Source organism: Toxorhynchites rutilus, chromosome 1, assembly GCF_029784135.1.
Source record: "Toxorhynchites rutilus septentrionalis strain SRP chromosome 1, ASM2978413v1, whole genome shotgun sequence".
NCBI classification, from domain to species: Eukaryota; Metazoa; Arthropoda; class Insecta; order Diptera; family Culicidae; genus Toxorhynchites; species Toxorhynchites rutilus.
The window spans coordinates 200,575,120-200,594,741 of record NC_073744.1 but is presented as its reverse complement, the minus strand read 5'-3'; the positions used below and the strand labels follow the sequence as shown (position 1 = coordinate 200,594,741).

Here is a 19,622-nt window from a genome sequence, read left to right as displayed (position 1 = left end):
AGTTTAGGAAATACAGTTCAATGCTTTCTAAAACATTATCCAAAATAATTATAAAACACAAATTGATTTTTTCTTAATTTTTTTGCCAGGATCTGACGAGTATGTGAATTTGGCAGTTGTTCTGAGCTTATTGATAGTTGGGGACTTTCCTGATTATTCAATTTTCATCAATTCTTAAATTGTTTCCAGATTGAAAGTACAGTAATTTACAATTAGTTCGACATTTAGCTAATTGGACGGACATGTAATGCGACTTATTTAGTTGGACATTTGTGTACATAGAGATCCAAATTATGACCCCACATTGAAAGTCGACACTGTCCACTGTCATCGCAAATGTTCCATTACAGGTTAAAATCGCCTCCAATGCGACACTGAGTGGCGCTTCGGCACGTCGCATTGAATGTAATTTACTGTACAACATGTCACAAAGCTGGATGGGAAGAAATTTTCCAACTGTGAAAGCTGTGGCGAGTGGCAACAAATCGCTTAACAGGAAGGTTTAGCCGAACAAGATGGGGATATCGAGTGATAACAAAACAATAAACTCTTTAGATTGAAGATAATTTTATGATCCTGAAAAGGAGCCTTTTTAGCCTGCATGTGAATCCAACGAGCGAACAAATCGTAATAAATGTATTTTTTTGCAATCGCTCCCTTTTAACCCTTATTCGTTCGTCTCGTTGTACCCGCCCCTCTGGCTGAGTCTGCCGATTTGTCTCTATCCTGTGAGTGTGTACCGCTAGAGTATAAAACACGCGGACCCCAAAAAAATATCTTATTTTCTTTCAAACCGTAAACCCGTGTGGTTGTACGGCATCGGCATCGTGGACGTAACAAAGGAGGACAAGTTAAGGAAAGGCAAAGTCTCACTCGAACCGTGCAGGTCCCCAGTTCCCTGTTGGTCGCATTCACTGATTGCTCCGCAAGGGTAACTAGGCCGAACGGATTGGTGCCGGAGCACCAGTATACCTAACAGCGATTATAGAGTTTCGGTCGTCGGAGTGCTCGAGTTGGCTTGCAAAGCTGCTCACGACAATCAGAAAACCCGCATCAAGAACAGAGCAGCTTCGGTTCGGCGCTCATCAAGGCAACAATTAGTTTCAGTGAGTGGCAAAGTGTTTCTCCGGCACGTCGCATTAAATGTAATTTACTGAACAATATGTCACAAGCTGGATGGGAATAAAATTTCCAACTGTGAAAGCTGTGGCGAGTGGCAAACGCAATAGCTAAACAGGAAGGTTTAACCGAACAAGATGGGAATATCGAGTGATAACAAAAACACAACACCAAAGGTTCTTTTCAGAACCATCAACATATTCATAAAGAGTAAACAGTAAACTAATCCATTTTTCAGGTAGATAGGTAGGTATTCACGTAGGAGAAGGAAATAAAACAATATATTTAAAATATATATTTAACAAAAGCTGTCCCCTTTGTATAGTCCTACGTCACTCCGGTTATGTCCCCGACATTACCCACCCGACTTTTCATGAAAAGTAACTCATTTTTGACAAAATTTCGACAATTTCTCGAATTTAGCAATTAGGCGAAATTTTGAAATTTGAATTTTTTTTTGAAAAATAAAAAAACTTCCAGTACTTCTTGTGAGGAGTATTTATTCTAGCTGGATTTGGCTCGTCTTGAAAGATCCGTTTACTCGATTGTTGTTCGGTAATTTGGATTTTTAAATTCTGTCCAATATACACTGAGAATTTGTAATTTTAAATTTTTCCACTGAATTTTTCCTTTTTGTTAATTGGTACTACTCTCAGTGGTCTTTAGGTCAATTTTGAGCACGATCTATCATTTAGTATACAGTATACAGCGTCATTAAGAATAGGTTTACCGTTTTTGGCTCGTCGATTTTCTGATATGAATCATTTTATTGGTTAAAGATAGTGTGTAAAGTTTGATGTCCGAGTGCCGAAACTTTGAAAATGTTCCGGAAAACATTTGGTGACTCAACTATGTCGAAAACACGGGTTTATGAATGGTGTAATGCATTAAAAAACGGCCGAAAAGAGAACGAAGAAAAACGAATTCTCTGAGTTAACTGAAAGCAAATGTTTCACAACAGTGTTTCGATAACTGGATTGTTTGTTGGAAAAGTGTATTGTGTCAGAGGGGATTTATTCTTATAAATTTAGATAAATAATAAAGCATTCTCGTAAAAAAACCACAAATTACTTGTGGGAGAGTTGTGGGTCCTTCCTTCGATATTCCGGTGGCTTCTCCCTCACATAGATGGGGATTGATAAAAGGACTCTTCCGCAATTTTAGAGATTCACACACTTTTTATTGCTGCACAGTTTTACATAGAACTCACACACTTTTTATTTTTACAATTAACATTTAATTTTACATTTAACATTTAGAAACTATTTACAACAAAGAATAATTAACAATATACAAAATTGTTCGGTGAGCCAGGGTCCTGGGTTCCGTGTGGTTGGTTTGGCGGTGCTAAGTCAACTCAACTCTATCGTTCGATACGAGTCCTCCAGGACCTATCGATTGGGCTTTGCGATGTTTTTCTCGTTGAGATAAGCCGAGGATTTTTATCTCTCTCCGATCGATCTCACTGCTGCTAATGCTAATTAGCGGCAGTTGATGATTGTGCGATGATTGTGGTCATCTCTCTCCTATTGCGTTACGTAGTTTGGATGATGAGATATATCTACTCGTTCAGGGCCGGATTCTTCGCTAAGCTGGGTATATGTACTTGCAGACATTACTGGTGTACAGGGTGGCGCATAAGTCACTCAACGCTTTCTGAAAGAAAAAAAATAACGATCGCGCGATCAACCGCAACTATCGAGCATGTTGGTTCCTAAGCGGTTCAGTTGTCGACTTTGTATCGTTTTTCATTCGAGAAAAAAAGATTTTGTATCGTTAGACATTTTTTATACGATTTTTGACGTGGGACTACGTCTAACCGGAATATATGGAGGGTAAAATGAAAACCTAAACACAGAACATGCAGGAAAAAATGAAAGATTTCGAATGCTTATAGCTCGAACATTTCGTACTGGATAGGAGAGATGTTTGCATCAATAGATAGGGAATATTTCTACGCATCTATCGCAACTAACAAAATGTTGTTTTTCATTAGATAAACAATTGAATAACTGTAAAATATTAGGCGTTATCTAAACGCCCAAACTGCATCGTTTTGATTGGCCCGATTTACGGTTTCCCTAACACAGCCATCAAAACCAAGCAGCCTTGGGGAAATCGGCATTGCAAATACATGAAAGTAGGGGGACTTTTGTTCTCATCGAAAAATGTTCCCTAACACAGACTTTTAAACCAAGCAGCGAAATCGGCATTGCAAACACACGAAAGTAGGGGGAGCTTTTGTTCCCACCGAAATGTGTTCCCTAATAGAGATTTCTAAACCAAGGTGCCTGGAGAAATCGGTATTTCAAATTCATGCAAGTCGGGGGTATTTTTGTTCCGACTGGAATGTGTTTCCCTAACACAGACTTCAAATCCATGAAGCGTGGGGAAATCGGCATTGCGAATTCATACAAATCGGGGGTATTTTTGTTCCGATTGAAATGTGTTTCCCTAACACAGACTTCAAAACCGAGGTTTCTGGGGAAATCGGCTCTGCAAATAAATGCAAACTGCGAGTACTTTTGTCCTTGCTTGCCTTTGTGCAGAGTGGAATATGTCTGTCCTAACATGATCTTCTAAACTTAGGAACCTGGGAAAATCGTGCATCGACACTAGAAGCGAATGAACTTCCCAGTTTCAAGTAAATTCAAGATTCGAGAAGTATGTACACTTTTGGGATGTAAACTTCAGAGGGAAATGTAAAATAAAATAATCGTTTGATAATTTTTGTTGTTGTCTTTATTGGAAAGATTTTCAGCCTTAGGCTGGTTCATCAAACGTTTGATAATTCTTCCGTACATATTGTTACCCGTTAGTCAATAATTAAAAAATGAATTTGTCGACGAATTAAAAGGTTAAAGTGTTATACTAAAATAAAAATGACCATCACTATCGGACATCGATCGTGCTCAGAAAAAGGATGTAGGCGTAACGATCACACTATGCAGCTTCACGATGACCGATAGCGAGATGATTAGATCAGTAGCTTAGAAGACATTGTATAGTCAAGCAGTAAATAAAAAGGATTGCGAATTTTTTTAAATTTACTTGTAACGAAGAACAATCAATCACAATAAATGAATTGACTTTACATGGCATTTGTTCATTTTTTCACTCACAGAGCAAATATATTAAACTCAATTGAATTTGGAAACTGTTTCATTCAATCAAGAATTTAGTCAATACAAACGAATGATTGCTAAGCTAAGGTAGTTCCACGTCAACCTTGCGGTTATATCATAGGTATAACCCACCCATTTTTTTTTTGTGCAAATCGATTGCGTGACTTATGCGCCACCTTGTATATCTAGGGATAGTTCCAAGATTCGTCGTCTGTATTGATCGCATAGACGTCTTCTGAAGCACCTTGATGAAATTTTCTCAGCCCTTCCTTTTTTTTGTCAATTTGCGGTATCCATCGTGGACATACCTTTTGTTTGGTCGTTTGTGTAATATTAAATTTATTGATCAGAATGCAATACAGAACAGCAATGCATCATTCTAAATACGTTATTCAACGATGTTTTAATTACATTATGAGTATATATGAATAATAGGTAACGGTACTCGGTAAAAACAAAACATCATTAGCGTGGAAAGATAAAAGGATCTCTTTCAAGGGAAATTAATTCCGACTGCAAAGGGTTAATATCACACACATCATAGACACTCTTTGAAATAACAGCCGATTATAGGTTCCCTTCAGTAAGAAGTTCGTCCTGCAGCACGCAATGGCCCCGGTTGAACTCGGGAACCAGAGAAATATGATGACTCGGGATGGTACTCTATCACCAAAAGTTAAAACCAGTCGATCAAACGAAAGTGTTTGCGTTTGTAGAATGGTTTCGGAACGGGTTCTACAATACTCTGGAAAACAGCAAAACTTGAGATCTAGAAAAAAAAAGTTTTTTGACATAAGAATATGTCTTTTATTTCTATACTAGCTAACCCGGCAAACTTCGTCCCGCCCATTTACTTGATTAATTCTCGAGTAATGCAGAAATTTGTGTTTTATTTGTATGGCAGCCACCCCTAAGAGAGGGGGGAGGGGTATCTAACCACCATAGAAACATTCATTGCACCCTAAAGTTTCCATATGCCTAATTTGGTTTAATTTGCTTGATTAATTCTCGGGTAATGCAAAAATTTGTGTTTCATTTGTACGGCAGCCCCCTCTAAGAGAGGGGGAAGGAGTATCTTAACACCATAGAAACATTTATTGCATCCTAAAACCTCCACATGCCAAATTTGGTTTCATTTGCTTGATTAATTCTCGAGTAATGCAGAAATTTGTGTTTCATTTGTATGGCAGCCCCCCCTTTGAGCGGGGGAAGGACTGTCTAACCATCATAGAAACATTTATTGCACCCTAAAACTTTTACATGCCAACTTTGGTTTCGTTTGATTGATTAATTTCCGAGTAATGCAAAAAATTGTGTTTCATTTGTATGGCAGCCCCCTCTAAGAGAGGGAGAAGGAGTATCTTATCACCATAGAAACATTTATTGCATCCTAAAACCTCCACATGCCAAATTTGGTTTCATTTGCTTGATTAATTCTCGAGTAATGCAGAAATTTGTGTTTCATTTGTATGGTAGCCCCCCCTTTGAGTGGGGGAAGGACTGTCTAACCATCATAGAAACATTTATTGCACCCTAAAACTTTCACATGCCAACTTTGGTTTCGTTTGCTTGGTTAATTTCCGAGTAATGCAGAAATTTGTGTTTCATTTGTATGGCAGCGCCCCTTAGAGAGGGGGGGAGGGGTCTCAAAATATCACGAAAACCTTCCCTGGCCCCAAAAACCCCTACATTCCAATTTTCATGTCGATCGGTTCAGTAGTTTCCGAGTCTATAAGAATCAGACAGACAGACAGACATCACTCCATTTTTATATATATAGATAGATACGGGGGGTCACTCTACGAAAAAAGTAACGATTCAATAAGTGTTTTCAAACGCATATTACCATATTACCAATCGTTATTGTGATATATGTTATAACATATTAAAACATGAACAGTGAATATAGTGAAAAAAGTAAACAATTTGACGATTAAAATGAGTATGTCATTTCGATATTACTAGACACTCGTTTTCCCCCACAACGCCACGAGCAATTTGGTTGCCTACATACGGGCGTTAACTCATATTGTGAGTGGATGCGTATCACGAGTTATTTTCCATTTTTCGGACAAACAGGTTTATAAGGTGGCAGCATCAGTGGAGGGATGATCTTTGAAGATGGTTTACTCTATTATCCCCAATGTTCAATTCGTGCTTATTTCACGTTTCATTGTGTATGTCTTGCTACTAACAATTTATGTAATTTTGGTCCAGGATGTCATTATATCGAGCGTGTTGTTTGTTTATCTAAAAAAATCAATCAAAAATTTAATTAGCTGCTGATTTATAAGTTCGAAAGGGTGTACTCACGCATATTTTTCAGGGCTTGGAATGGAAGTAAAAAGTGACGAACCAGCCAAAAGTGTTGACAGTCACTATAATACAGAACAAAATCACAGTTCTATGTCAAGAACCCGTTCGTGCCCCTAGGCCCAGACTCATCAACTTTGTTCTGCGATTTTCTTTATGCGGTGGCCTATCCCCTGCACAGAAAAGGTTTGCCTGTATTGATCTATAGTTTTTTTTACTGGATTTTTGTCATTTAAAATTATGGACAGTTTATAAAAATTATTACAAGTAAATGTACCGTCGATGGGGGTGAAAATGAGTCAAAAAAGATAATTTTCGAACTTTCTGTGAATAACTATCGTAAATTGGAGTAAACACAATTCTGATTACGTCTTCTTCTTGAATGGCGTTAACGTTCCCTTGTGGAACTTTTGCCGTCTCAACGTATGCATTAACTAGCGTCATTTATTAATACTTGGTCGAGATTTCTTAAGCCAAATAACACGTCTTGAATGTATTCCGAGGGGCAAGCTCTTGAATACGCATGACCACAGTGCAAGTCGAAGGAAATTTCTTTGACGAAAAATCCCCCGGCCAGAACGGGAATCGAACCCGAACACCCGGCATGATAATGTGAGACGCTAACCACTCGGCCACGGGTGCATTCTGATTACGTAGAAATGTTGTCTAATGATGAACACTCGTAAGTGTTCAATAAATGGTTGAATAATAATTATTTTTCACTGAACTACGATTAAATGAAAGTTGACCCAATTTCATCTCATCCCTCAATGGGTCAAAGTAGTGAATATTACTTTCTATTAAGAATAGTGTTTGGAAATAAATTTTTCAACAATTTCAAGATAATTTAGCAACGATTTTAGCAATTAATTGAGTTGCGAAATTGGTGTCAATCCACCTAGAAATGTTTATACACAGCCATTCTATGTCAAACCGATAGAGTGGTTCTCAGATTTTCGTGAAAAGTTGTAGTTTTTTTTCTTCATCGCAAAACATTAGATTCGATTTTTTTATCATTAGGGTGATTTTTATCATTAGGGTTGCCCAAAAAATCATTTTTTTCCATTTTTTTCAAAAATGACTTTTTTTTCAATTCATAACCTTTGAACTACTGTACCGATTTGGATGATCTACATATCAAATTGAATAGGTGACCAATTCCATTTCAAGGTGGTCCGAAAAATAACTTTTCCCTTTTTTTTCAAAAACGACTTTTTTTTTAATTCATAACTTTTAAACTACCGGGCCGATTCAGATGATCGATACCAAACACCTCTCTAATATTCGGATATGTTATGTAAAAAAAACTCAGCCTTCAAGAAAAAATATAAAAAAATATGGTGACCGTAGTTCCGAAATCATGTAAGCTATGAAAAACAATTACAATCAATAATTACGAAAACAAAATCTGTTTTTTTTTTCATGCGTAATGTTTTTCAAACAAAACTAAACAAAACTAAACTCATTGGCTTTAATTTGATATATCGATCATCTAAATCGGTTCAGTAATTCAAAAGTTATGAATTGTTGAAAAAGGTTAGTTTTGAAAAAAGGGTTGATTTTCCGGATTATCATAAACTGGAAATGGCCACCCTGATGAAAAAAAAAATTAAAAATACGGGTCTAATATTTTACGATGATGAATAAAACTGCCCAATTTCATGAAAATCTGACAATCACTATATCGGTTTGGCATGGAATTCAATTTTGTGCTTGACCCATTCTCCCCCATCACTCAGTGTAAATAAGAGATTATTTCGAAAATATTGAAATTCGAATGGGAAAAAAATGATGTTCAAAATCAGTAATGACTCATCTGACAAGACTTTAAAGAATCATTCTATCCAATATTTACGATTTTAGTAGTTCTGTATAATGCTGGGTATGAGATTTTTTCTGAGGTGTTATTAAATGAATTATTAAATAATATTTTTTGTACTACAGTTAAGTATTATGCATTGGAAGTTGTGGAAATATGTCTCCTATTAAACGGCTCACAGCCTTCAAAAATATTCGCAATAGTTGTCAAGATATAACTAATAGTAACTTCCTCCACTTTTGGCCCAATTTCACCCCCATCGACGGTATCTCATGTACATCGTTATATCTCATGCAAAGTTCAGTTAACTTTTGTTTATAGAAGTTTTTATTTATTTTTACAGTGTTTTTTTTTGTATTTATGAATTTTACCAATTTATCGAAGCATTCGCACAAAACACACCAGGGCTAATTCCATACGCTATCAGAACCTGATCTTCAAATTGTTCCACGGTATAAATTTGTTCCAGCACCTCACAACTTGGCGGAAGAATAAATTCCTCATTTAAATTGGAATAGAAATTTCAATTCTTACAGAATTAAAATTTCCAGATAATATCCAATTGTCATAGTTTATGATATAGCGAAATTTTGTCAAATAATCTCGCCTTAAAATACCATCAGTTGGTATTGGAAAAGTATTGTCAACCAACTGAATTGTGTGCTCGATTGCTATATTGTCTCGAAGATGTATCTGTGTCAAAGTTGAACCTAAAGTTTGTACTGGTAGATTATTTATTTCTGCGATTGTATATTTTTCATTTGTGTTGATAAATGGTGATTGAGTTAATTTTACGATTGAGTGAATTTCAACAATTGATGATTCAACACCAGAATCTAATTTTATCAGGTGTACCGGTAAGTTTCTTCGGTTTTACAACAGATGGCGTAACTTGATTATTATTCCAGTGAATCGAATTTCCAGACATTCGTTGGATAGCTACTGTCATTGCGCGTCTTCTTCTGTTTCTGTCAAAAAGTTGAAGCGTAAACAACATAGTTTTTTGCCACTTCGAATATGTCGAAATTCGTACCAACGAGAGTGTTTTTTGCGGCATTACTTCAATATGAAGAAAAAAGCTGCGGAAAGCCATCGCATTTTGGTGGAAGTTTATGGTGACCATGCTCCAACTGAGCGAATGTGTCAAACTTGGTTTGCACGGTTTAAAATTGGAAATTTTGACTTGGAAGACGAGAAACGTTCCGGACGTTCCGGTTTGAAGATGTAAAATTGGAGGCTTTACTCGATCAAGATCCATCACAAGCGCAACAAGAACTTGCAGACACACTTGGAGTCGCTCAGCAAACCATATCCGATCTTTAAAATCAATGGAAATGATCCGAACGACAGGACATTGGGTGCTGTGTGAATTGAAGCCACGAGACGTCGAACGCCATTTTTTCACGTGCGAACAACTGCTCCAACGGCATAAAAGAGAGGGTTTCTTTGCATCGAATCGTTACTGGCGATGAAAAGTGGGTCTATTACGGCAATCCTAAACGTCGGCCATCGTGTGGATACCCCGGGCATGCATCAACATCGACGGCTGCGCGGAATATTCACGGCCAGATGGTTATGCTGTCTTTTTGATGGGACCAACTGGGTGTGGTGTACTATAAGCTGCTAAAAACGAATGAAATCATAACGGGGGACCTCTAACGATGACAACTTATGCATTTGAGCCGTGCACTGAAGGAAAAACAGCGATAATACGAGCAAAGACACGATAAAGTTATTCTGCAGCACGAGAATGCTCGGTCGCATGTCGCGAAACCAGTCAAAACTACTTGGTAACGCTGAAATGGGAGGTACTATCCCACCCGCCGTATTCTCCAGACATTGCTCGCGTTTCCACACGGGTGTTATATATTTTTCGGACACATTTACTGTTCACAGTTTTCCCAATTCCTTTTTGTTTGAACGTTCTTGTGATTAACGTTAATAAATTGAACGTAATCGTTGGTACTGATCACGCGCGTTGTAATTACAAACGGATCACTTGCTAAATTGTTTCACAACATTAGCAATGTTCAGTTTTCAGTTAAATTTTACTGCAAGCGAATTCATAAACTGTTTATTGTTACACTATTTCAGTGTATTTTAATTTTAGTACCCTAGCGTCACGGTCGCCATGAGGGAGAATCGTGGCTAACATGTTGCTTTGTGCATTTGCACAGCACAGCACATTGGTCGTAAATTGCATTTGCGAACAGGACATGATGACGCTGCTACATGCTGTAACTGTGCTAGAATATGCATACGCCATTTTTGTTTTTTCATTTGAAGAAAAAAGCGGTCGACGCATACCTTTTCAATGTGGAAACTTATAGTGAACATACTCTAGCTGTGAACACATATGGGAGATGGTTTCGACAATTCAAAAGTGGTGATTTCGATCTAAAGGACAATGGCTATCCTGGTGCAGCGAAGCGGTTCGAAGACGAGAATCATTTGAAATTATTTGGAAGCCCTGGGATAAGAGAATCAGAAAGCCAAGAGAAGCTAGAAAAATGGGTGCCATACAAATTGAGCGAAAGGCGAATGGAGCATCGGGTAGTCACTGAAGACAAAAAATGGATTTATTTCGAGAATCCCATGAACAAAAGAATAAGGCCTGTTAACCCAGTGGTCCCACCCACTGTAAAGCCATACGATGCTCTGTGTGTGTGTTTTTTTTGACGTAGGACTACGTCTAACCGGAAGATATAGGGGGTGAAATGGAAATCTAGGCACTGAACAAGTAGGAAAAAATGCAAGATTTGGAACGCTTATTACTCGAGCATTTCTCAATAGATCGCAAAGGTTTTTGCATCAATTGATAGGAAATATATCTACGCATCTATCATAACGAATAACATTTCATTTTTCTTGAGATAAATAATTAAATAATTGTGAAATATCAAGCATTGTCAAAATGCACTATGTGCCCATTTTTGATTTGTCCATTTTGTGCTCCTCAAATCGTACCGACCAAAACGGGCAACCAGAGCAGCAGCGAAATAGAATGAAGCACGATTGGAAAGGAAAAAGAAAAAAATGAACGAAACATTGGTCGCAGTCTCACACATGCGTAATTCTCGAGCCAGCCAGTCAGCTTAAAAATCCCCTCTCCGCTGCCGTAACGATCATTCTCATCCGAACCGTACACCACATCGGTTCGCATCACAACACATCAACAAACCAACCCAAGCAGCCATGTCTGGACATGGTAAAGGAGGAAAAGTGAAGGGAAAGGCAAAATCCCGCTCGAACCGTGTTGATCTGGAGTTCCCCGCAAGGGTAGCTAGGCCGAGCGCGTTAGTACCAGTGCACCAGTCCACCTAGTCGGCGTTATATAGTTTCGGCCGCCGAAGTGATCGAGTTAGCTGGCAAAGCTGCTCGCGACGGTAAGAAAATCCGCATTCGGAACAGAACACATTCGGTTCGGCGGACATCAAGACAACAGGCAGTTGCAGCGAGTGGCGAGTGGTAAACGCAATCGCAAAACGGCATCAGGTAGCAGAAGAAAAAAGTTTGTTCTTTATACAAACTGCTTTGGTGGCAAATCCAGAACAAGGCGGCATCGAGGGCGTTCGAAATGGTTTTTTTTCAAAACCACGAGTACAAAGTTTTCTAAATTGGAACCATTCCATAAAACAAGGCGCTTTTCAGGGCCATTAAACCTTCCAAAAAAGAGTTTAGGAAATACAGTTCAATGCTTTCTAAAACATTATCCAAAATAATTATAAAACACAAATTGATTTTTTCTTAATTTGTTTGCCAGGATCTGACGAGTATGTGAATTTGGCAGTTGTTCTGAGCTTATTGATAGTTGGGGACTTTCCTGATTATTCAATTTTCACCAATTCTTAAATTGTTTCCAGATTGAAAGTACAGTAATTTACAATTAGTTCGACATTTAGCTAATTGGACGGACATGTAATGCGACTTATTTAGTTGGACATTTGTGTACATAGAGATCCAAATTATGACCCCACATTGAAAGTCGACACTGTCCACTGTCATCGCAAATGTTCCATTACAGGTTAAAATCGCCTCCAATGCGACACTGAGTGGCGCTTCGGCACGTCGCATTGAATGTAATTTACTGTACAACATGTCACAAAGCTGGATGGGAAGAAATTTTCCAACTGTGAAAGCTGTGGCGAGTGGCAACAAATCGCTTAACAGGAAGGTTTAGCCGAACAAGATGGGGATATCGAGTGATAACAAAACAATAAACTCTTTAGATTGAAGATAATTTTATGATCCTGAAAAGGAGCCTTTTTAGCCTGCATGTGAATCCAACGAGCGAACAAATCGTAATAAATGTATTTTTTTGCAATCGCTCCCTTTTAACGCTCATTCGTTCGTCTCGTTGGACTCGCCCCTCTGGCTGAGTCTGCCGATTTGTCTCTATCCTGTGAGTGTGTACCGCTAGAGTATAAAACACGCGGACCCCAAAAAAATATCTTATTTTCTTTCAAACCGTAAACCCGTGTGGTTGTACGGCATCGGCATCGTGGACGTAACAAAGGAGGACAAGTTAAGGAAAGGCAAAGTCTCACTCGAACCGTGCAGGTCCCCAGTTCCCTGTTGGTCGCATTCACTGATTGCTCCGCAAGGGTAACTAGGCCGAACGGATTGGTGCCGGAGCACCAGTATACCTAACAGCGATTATAGAGTTTCGGTCGTCGGAGTGCTCGAGTTGGCTTGCAAAGCTGCTCACGACAATCAGAAAACCCGCATCAAGAACAGAGCAGCTTCGGTTCGGCGCTCATCAAGGCAACAATTAGTTTCAGTGAGTGGCAAAGTGTTTCTCCGGCACGTCGCATTAAATGTAATTTACTGAACAATATGTCACAAGCTGGATGGGAATAAATTTTCCAACTGTGAAAGCTGTGGCGAGTGGCAAACGCAATAGCTAAACAGGAAGGTTTAACCGAACAAGATGGGAATATCGAGTGATAACAAAAACACAACACCAAAGGTTCTTTTCAGAACCATCAACATATTCATAAAGAGTAAACAGTAAACTAATCCATTTTTCAGGTAGATAGGTAGGTATTCACGTAGGAGAAGGAAATAAAACAATATATTTAAAATATATATTTAACAAAAGCTGTCCCCTTTGTATAGTCCTACGTCACTCCGGTTATGTCCCCGACATTACCCACCCGACTTTTTATAGAAGTGAGGAACGCTCTTCCAGCCATATCTGGGAAGGGATAACCCAGACGTCGAGTGGGCAACGCACCCACAAAACCCAAGCCCTCTACTCGTAGTAGTGCCCTCCAACATAACGCGCACTCCGTCACAGCAACTCTCGTGAGGTACACACCGATTTGGTGACGCCTTCCTAGGCGCTCGCTTCGTCGAGGTCCTCGCAGTATTCTTCTTTGCAATCCACCATGAGGCATTGCCAGCAATTTGTCAATCCTTCTTGCCAGATTCCGCTTACCCGTCGAGACGTGTACCGATTAGGAATTGCCCTCTAACTTGAATAATTATTATGCTCTGTGTGTGGTGGAACCTGGAGGGTATGGTGTACCATGAGCTACGAAAATCGTGTGAAAGGGTGAATACAAATCGTTACCGAAAACAAATGGATAAATTTAAGTATCGCATTAACGGAAAAAGACTGAAATTGGCCCGAACACACGAAAATATTTAAACAACAATATCTCTGTATGAAAAAGTCCTACGGGAGCGTTATAGGAATCAATTGAAAGCTGTTTGATAAGGCTAATTGGATTTGCTATTGAATTAGTTGGCAAAAAAATATGTTAGTCAACAGAATCTTTGAAAAAACGGAAAGAAATTGATTTTTTATTTCTTCCCAATATTTTTGGCCACTACATCTACACACCAAGATAAAAAATTGTTCGTTAAATAATCTAAGCCTTGAGAGTTTAAGCTTTAAAACTATCTTCATCTTCATGTGTTCATTCTATGCAATAAAAATGTATTTTATTTGTAATGAAACAAATCGACAATTACTTTTCGAGCAACCCAATAGTTTCCGTTGTTCGTAATTAATAGAAGCCGCAAACCCTCAGCTCGCTGATGAAGGAGTTTCTGTGGAGTTGTTCATTACTAGTCTTAGATATTGTATATCTCAACAATTACCTTTTTTCCGCATATCAATTCAGTAATCACGACTTTCCATTCCCCTTTTTCGTTTTCAGATGTAATACCCGCCATCTACCTGGCCGCGTGCGGCCTCGGACTGACACTGATCCCCGGCCTTAGCTACATCCACATTCGAGCGCCCGGCCGGTGGCGCTCGATCTTCATGGGACTGTGCTACTTCTGGTTCCTGGTGGGGCTCGCTTCCACCGCAACCATTTTGTTCTACCAAGTGGGCCAGTGGAACTACGATGCGTGGGTCGTTTCGACGGTGCACACCAACGTGGCCATTTGTCTGCTGGCTACGGCGTCCTTCATGATAGTGATGGTAGGCGTCAACGAGATGCTACAGCGGGAGGCCATCGTGGACTACAAGAAGCCGCTGGACTTCGACACGGACATAGCGCATGAAAGTGGCAAACTGATGGACCGCCGGGAGCGTAGGAATCTGTACAGTAATTTCACAAATCCCACACTAGCGGCGCCTAATGGCGCCGGTACCAAGCAGTGGAACACGTCTACGGAGCAAATTATCCTGGGCAGGTCGTCTGCGGATAAGAACTATCACAGGTGGTGGGTGTTCCTTATGATTTTCACCAAGCTGCAGGGTTTCATTGCGTTCTACTACGTTTTCGTGGCATTCGCCGTGACGTACACAATAGTGATGTTCCAAGATCAAAGTTCTGGATATTCGGTGTTTTGGTTCATGGTTTTTGGTTCTCTGCTCGGAATTCTATTGATGTTTTTCATGAGCAACAAGTTTATTTTCCTGATTGCCTCGGTGCTGCACACAATTGGCCTGATTCTTGCCGTGTCATTCTACACAACCAGCGCTGGAAGCGTACAGATGGGAGCGTCGCTTATCATATTCTACACTTTCATTGGAACTTCGCTGGTCATTCCGGCGATCAACATCTTGGAGCTTGCTCCGCTGAACTTCAACGAATCGTTCCTAGCGATTGGTTCCATCTTGGAGCTGATAGGTATCGCACTGATGCAGTACTTTGTCATTACCGACGTTTCTGTGATCGGGATCGACCCGAACCTCGGCTATCCGAAGCCAAATTATAGGGAAATAATCGCCGGTCACTTCATTGCTATGATACTGCTCAGTGTGATCCTGCAGGTGATCGTTTTGTGGCATATGCCCAATACATACAAGAAATCGCTTGCGGAGATCCACTCGGATCTTGCTCGAATGACGTCGTACTTTGCGTTCGGTAGGATGACAGCACCACCAAACAACCATCGTTCCACAATTACGCGAGCCTTTGCCGAGAGTGTCAGTTCTGAACAGCCGGAAATAGAGGAGAAGCAGACTGGCACACGAAACGGTCAAGCGGCAGTCAGATACAACGATCGCAACGATGAAGGCTCTCCGAGACGAAGTCCTCCCAACGAGTTCTCCGAGAACAGATACAACCGGCGAGCTGTGGTTGAACGAGAACGCTCTCCGACACCGGATCGTGAGGATCCATATTTGCAGGAACGATTGCAGAGACAGCATGAGAGAAACTATGTGCTTTCCAGGCAACAGCATTATCACCAGCGTGCTCGTGACTCTCCAGAACCTCAACAACAGATTCGTCATATGCCCGAGAGGGAACCGGACAATGTCCACCCTCACCGGTACTCTCATGAACCGGAGCCTTATGCCCACGATCGTCCACACAGTAGCAACAGTCAGCCGACCCGATATACCCAGCCGCCCCAACTTTTGGCCCGCCAACAGTATTACGAAGAGTACAGTGAATACCGACAGCAGCAACCCCGTCGAAGCACTCCTCCGATCCGACAGTCACCCATTCCGCCACAGGTGGAACAACTCCCCCCGCCACCCATCATACGTCGTCCACAGACGCAGACGGTGAAATCCGAGCCCGGTTACGTGTCCCGACCGAGGCTACAGACGCAGAAAAGTGACGCTCCAGCACCACCACCCATGCCACCGGCAGATTACCTCACCAAATCACTGCCACGGATCAATCCCGAACAGAAGGCCCGTCCCGGCATCCACCCGGTGCTGGTCCCGAAGCCGGAGAAGCCCAAAGAGGAGATCGTGCCGGGAGTCGAGTACTCGCACAACTTGCTACCGTCCGAATTTCTGCGCCAGAGCCGGGACTCGATGTTCGCTAGAAATTCGAGCGCGGTGGCGACGATGAGTTGAGGAGGCCCGCGCTGAGTGTGTTAGGGTAAGTTTTACGAATAAATAGTGAGTATTGCAGGGCACAGAGTGGAGTTTTGTTTTGTTTTTCGGTGCGTATCCGAAATGTCCGCAGGTTTGTTCCGAAAACGTTCCACTAAATCGAAATCTTCTCTCGACATGTACTGATCAATTTCTTCACTGTCGTCCCATTCTACGTGAGCTGTGCCAACAATTTATGATCGACATGTACGCGAAGGTAGAGAGCGAACGACTACAATTCCTACGACACAATCAACGAAAGCGACGTGAGGAAGAATACATTCACTCGCGAGAAGCTATCATGACCAGAGCCGACACAGCCTTTGTTATTGGCCAAAATGCAATGCATTGCCGTTAGAGATTGGCGAGCGATTACGAGCCGCTCATTTGAGCCGGTTCGTCAGAACGAGCGTACGATTCAAGGTTTTTTTTTACAAATGAAAAGCGGTTCAAAAAAGAGCCCCTTTTCTAAAAAGTCACGGCTCAAAAAAGAGCCGCGGTTCAAAAAACCGCCGCTTTTCGAAAGAGAGTGCTTTTCGAAAGAGTTTTGAGCTCGAAAAAGAGCCACGGTTTACAAAAGAGTCGCGGTTCAAAAACGAGCCGGCTCGTTTCAATGAACGAGTGGCTCTGAGCCGCTCACTGAAATGAACCGTTTTGTCCGCCTCTAATTGCCAGTCATTGCAGCGCGTGGGTACACACGAAGAATGATGTCCGGTCGGATTCAGTCCCACATATTGCTGGATGTGTTCGGGTGAATGAAAAAAGTGAGGAGTACCTCATACACACATTTTTATTTTGATTAGTCGACAAATTACGCACTGAGCGAATCGAAGTGGTAATTTCCTCATAAATTCCAGATCTGCGTATTGATGAAATGAATTCTGAACTACCTGAATGAATCGCAATTTTGTATTCTGTAATCCGCTCGACTCAGGTCCAATCGAGTTGTGCAAATGTGGCAACCGTGGCACGCAATTCGAAATAGATGACATTGAACTCCGTGTTCCATTTCTGTGAAGCAAAAATGGTATTGGATTTGCGGGTGGAAGAAACACACTTTCAAAACAGAACGTTTGAATGAAAATTAGCTCTATATATATATATATATATATATTGAATATGTGTTCTATGTAAAAACTAACACATTCTCTGCAAATGGAAAAAAAACTTGAACGGAAATTGTGTCTGATGATGATTTTATATTATGGGTAATGTTTTGCTGGAAATTCAAGGAAATTTATAGAAAAAAGTTAAGTTAGGGTCAGGACTATGTCTTTTATGTATTTGAACGAGTAATAATTTTCATTTATATTTGAACAATTTGAAATTGCTCTCGGGTCTCCCAATCCGATAGAGAATAAATTGCTCCAAGAATACGGATTAATTATTGTTTTGTGACAAGAATTTGAGTCAAACGGATTTAAGAAATTCTAAAGTCGATTTCAATTGTATCGTAAAATTTGATAGAGTTTCAAACCAATCGGATTCCGGAATATGGATGACTGTTCGATACTGTAACCAACCAGAAGCATGGTACATGGCCCATGTAGTGATCTGAAACATTTATCGCCATGCATGGCAGATGGTACAAAGCGTTTTTCTACAGATTTTATCAACGACACGACCACAAGCTTAGGGGCATATCCAAAATATCAACGGAGAAATACTGACAATGGCGGACAATCATTCACAAATATCAACAACACAGACATTTACATTAAAAATCTTTGAGTAGTACCATATTTGTCTCAGCTGAGAAATACATTTAATGTCCATATTAATGTTGAAAACAAATTACTAGAAATAATTTATATGGCAGAACAACGTTTATCGGGTCAACTGGTAATTTATAATACTGTGGACTGAAGTGACTGTCAAAACCAGTGATAAAATATTTTAGTTAGCAAGTTCTGTAAAAAACAAACATCGTAAAATTTTCTGTTTTTGTAGTTGTTTCAAATTTTGTTGTTGTTGTTTTAATGTTAAGTGGAATATGTGTTTGAAAATCAAATTTATTTTAGTCAAGTGAAAAAAAAGCTCTATTGTATCCAAAAATCAAATAAATTTTGTAAAACGGTAATGAGACACTGCTTTATGGTCAACAAAGCTTAAGGGGGTGTTCTAGTGGAGAGACACGAGTTTCGGACGTTTTTTCGAGCTCCGAAAAAATAAAACAAATATTTTTTTTTTGCTTTTGATTTGCGTTTTTTTGCCTGTTCAGAAATTCGTATGTTTAACTCAACGAAATCCCAAATTGTGACCCTAGAAAATCAGTTTGTTATATGAAGTGAACTTCAAACAGATTGATGAGTTGTATTGGTATAGAAAATTCGGAACCAATAATTATTATTTATTTCTATATTCCATAGTAAACTATTGAAAAAAAAACAGATAGATACTCCAACATTAACACGAAGAACTCGATCTTTGGCTGGTTGTGTAACATTTGCCCGAATACCATTCACTCGAATGTAACAAAAATTTCGAATGAACATTTACCCGAATGCGACAAATACCCGAATGCGATATTTACCCGTGTGTTGTTATGTGTTTTATGGGATCTTCTGATAGTCAATAAGATTTAATCAATACAACATGATAGTGCAGCGAAAATACGCAGCAAAATGAAAAATTGTAATGCGGAAATTAGGGGGTCTCCGTAGCCACATTGGTTGCGCGTTCGCTTAGTAAGCGATCGATCGTGAGTTCAAAACTCAGGACCCTCATTGACCATCTTTGTGTTGTTACAGAATAGCTACGTCCACGCAACAATCATCAGCGATGGAGATCGATCCACGGTCGAAATAAGATCGATTCATCCATACAACTGCTCTGCTCTGCAAGACACATCGGGCTGCTGTTCTATAAATAACTCAACAATGATCAATCAACTGTCTCCGCTGTCCGGTGGTCCAACTGGATAATGGAAGAACAGAAAGAATACTCTTACGCC

At 40.0% G+C, this 19,622-nt stretch overlaps 1 protein-coding gene across 1 annotated transcript in view; it reads left to right on the top strand.

The window, feature by feature from the left end:
* The window catches only part of LOC129766092 (uncharacterized), a 30,183-nt gene extending 13,470 nt beyond the window's left edge, over nucleotides 1-16,713 (top strand). Inside the window, exon 2 of the mRNA XM_055766551.1 lies at nucleotides 14,544-16,713. Within this exon, the coding sequence (XP_055622526.1) occupies nucleotides 14,544-16,651 (2,108 nt within the window). The 3' untranslated portion in view covers nucleotides 16,652-16,713. The remainder of the gene's footprint in view (nucleotides 1-14,543) is intronic.
* Nucleotides 16,714-19,622: the final 2,909 nt, after the last annotated feature.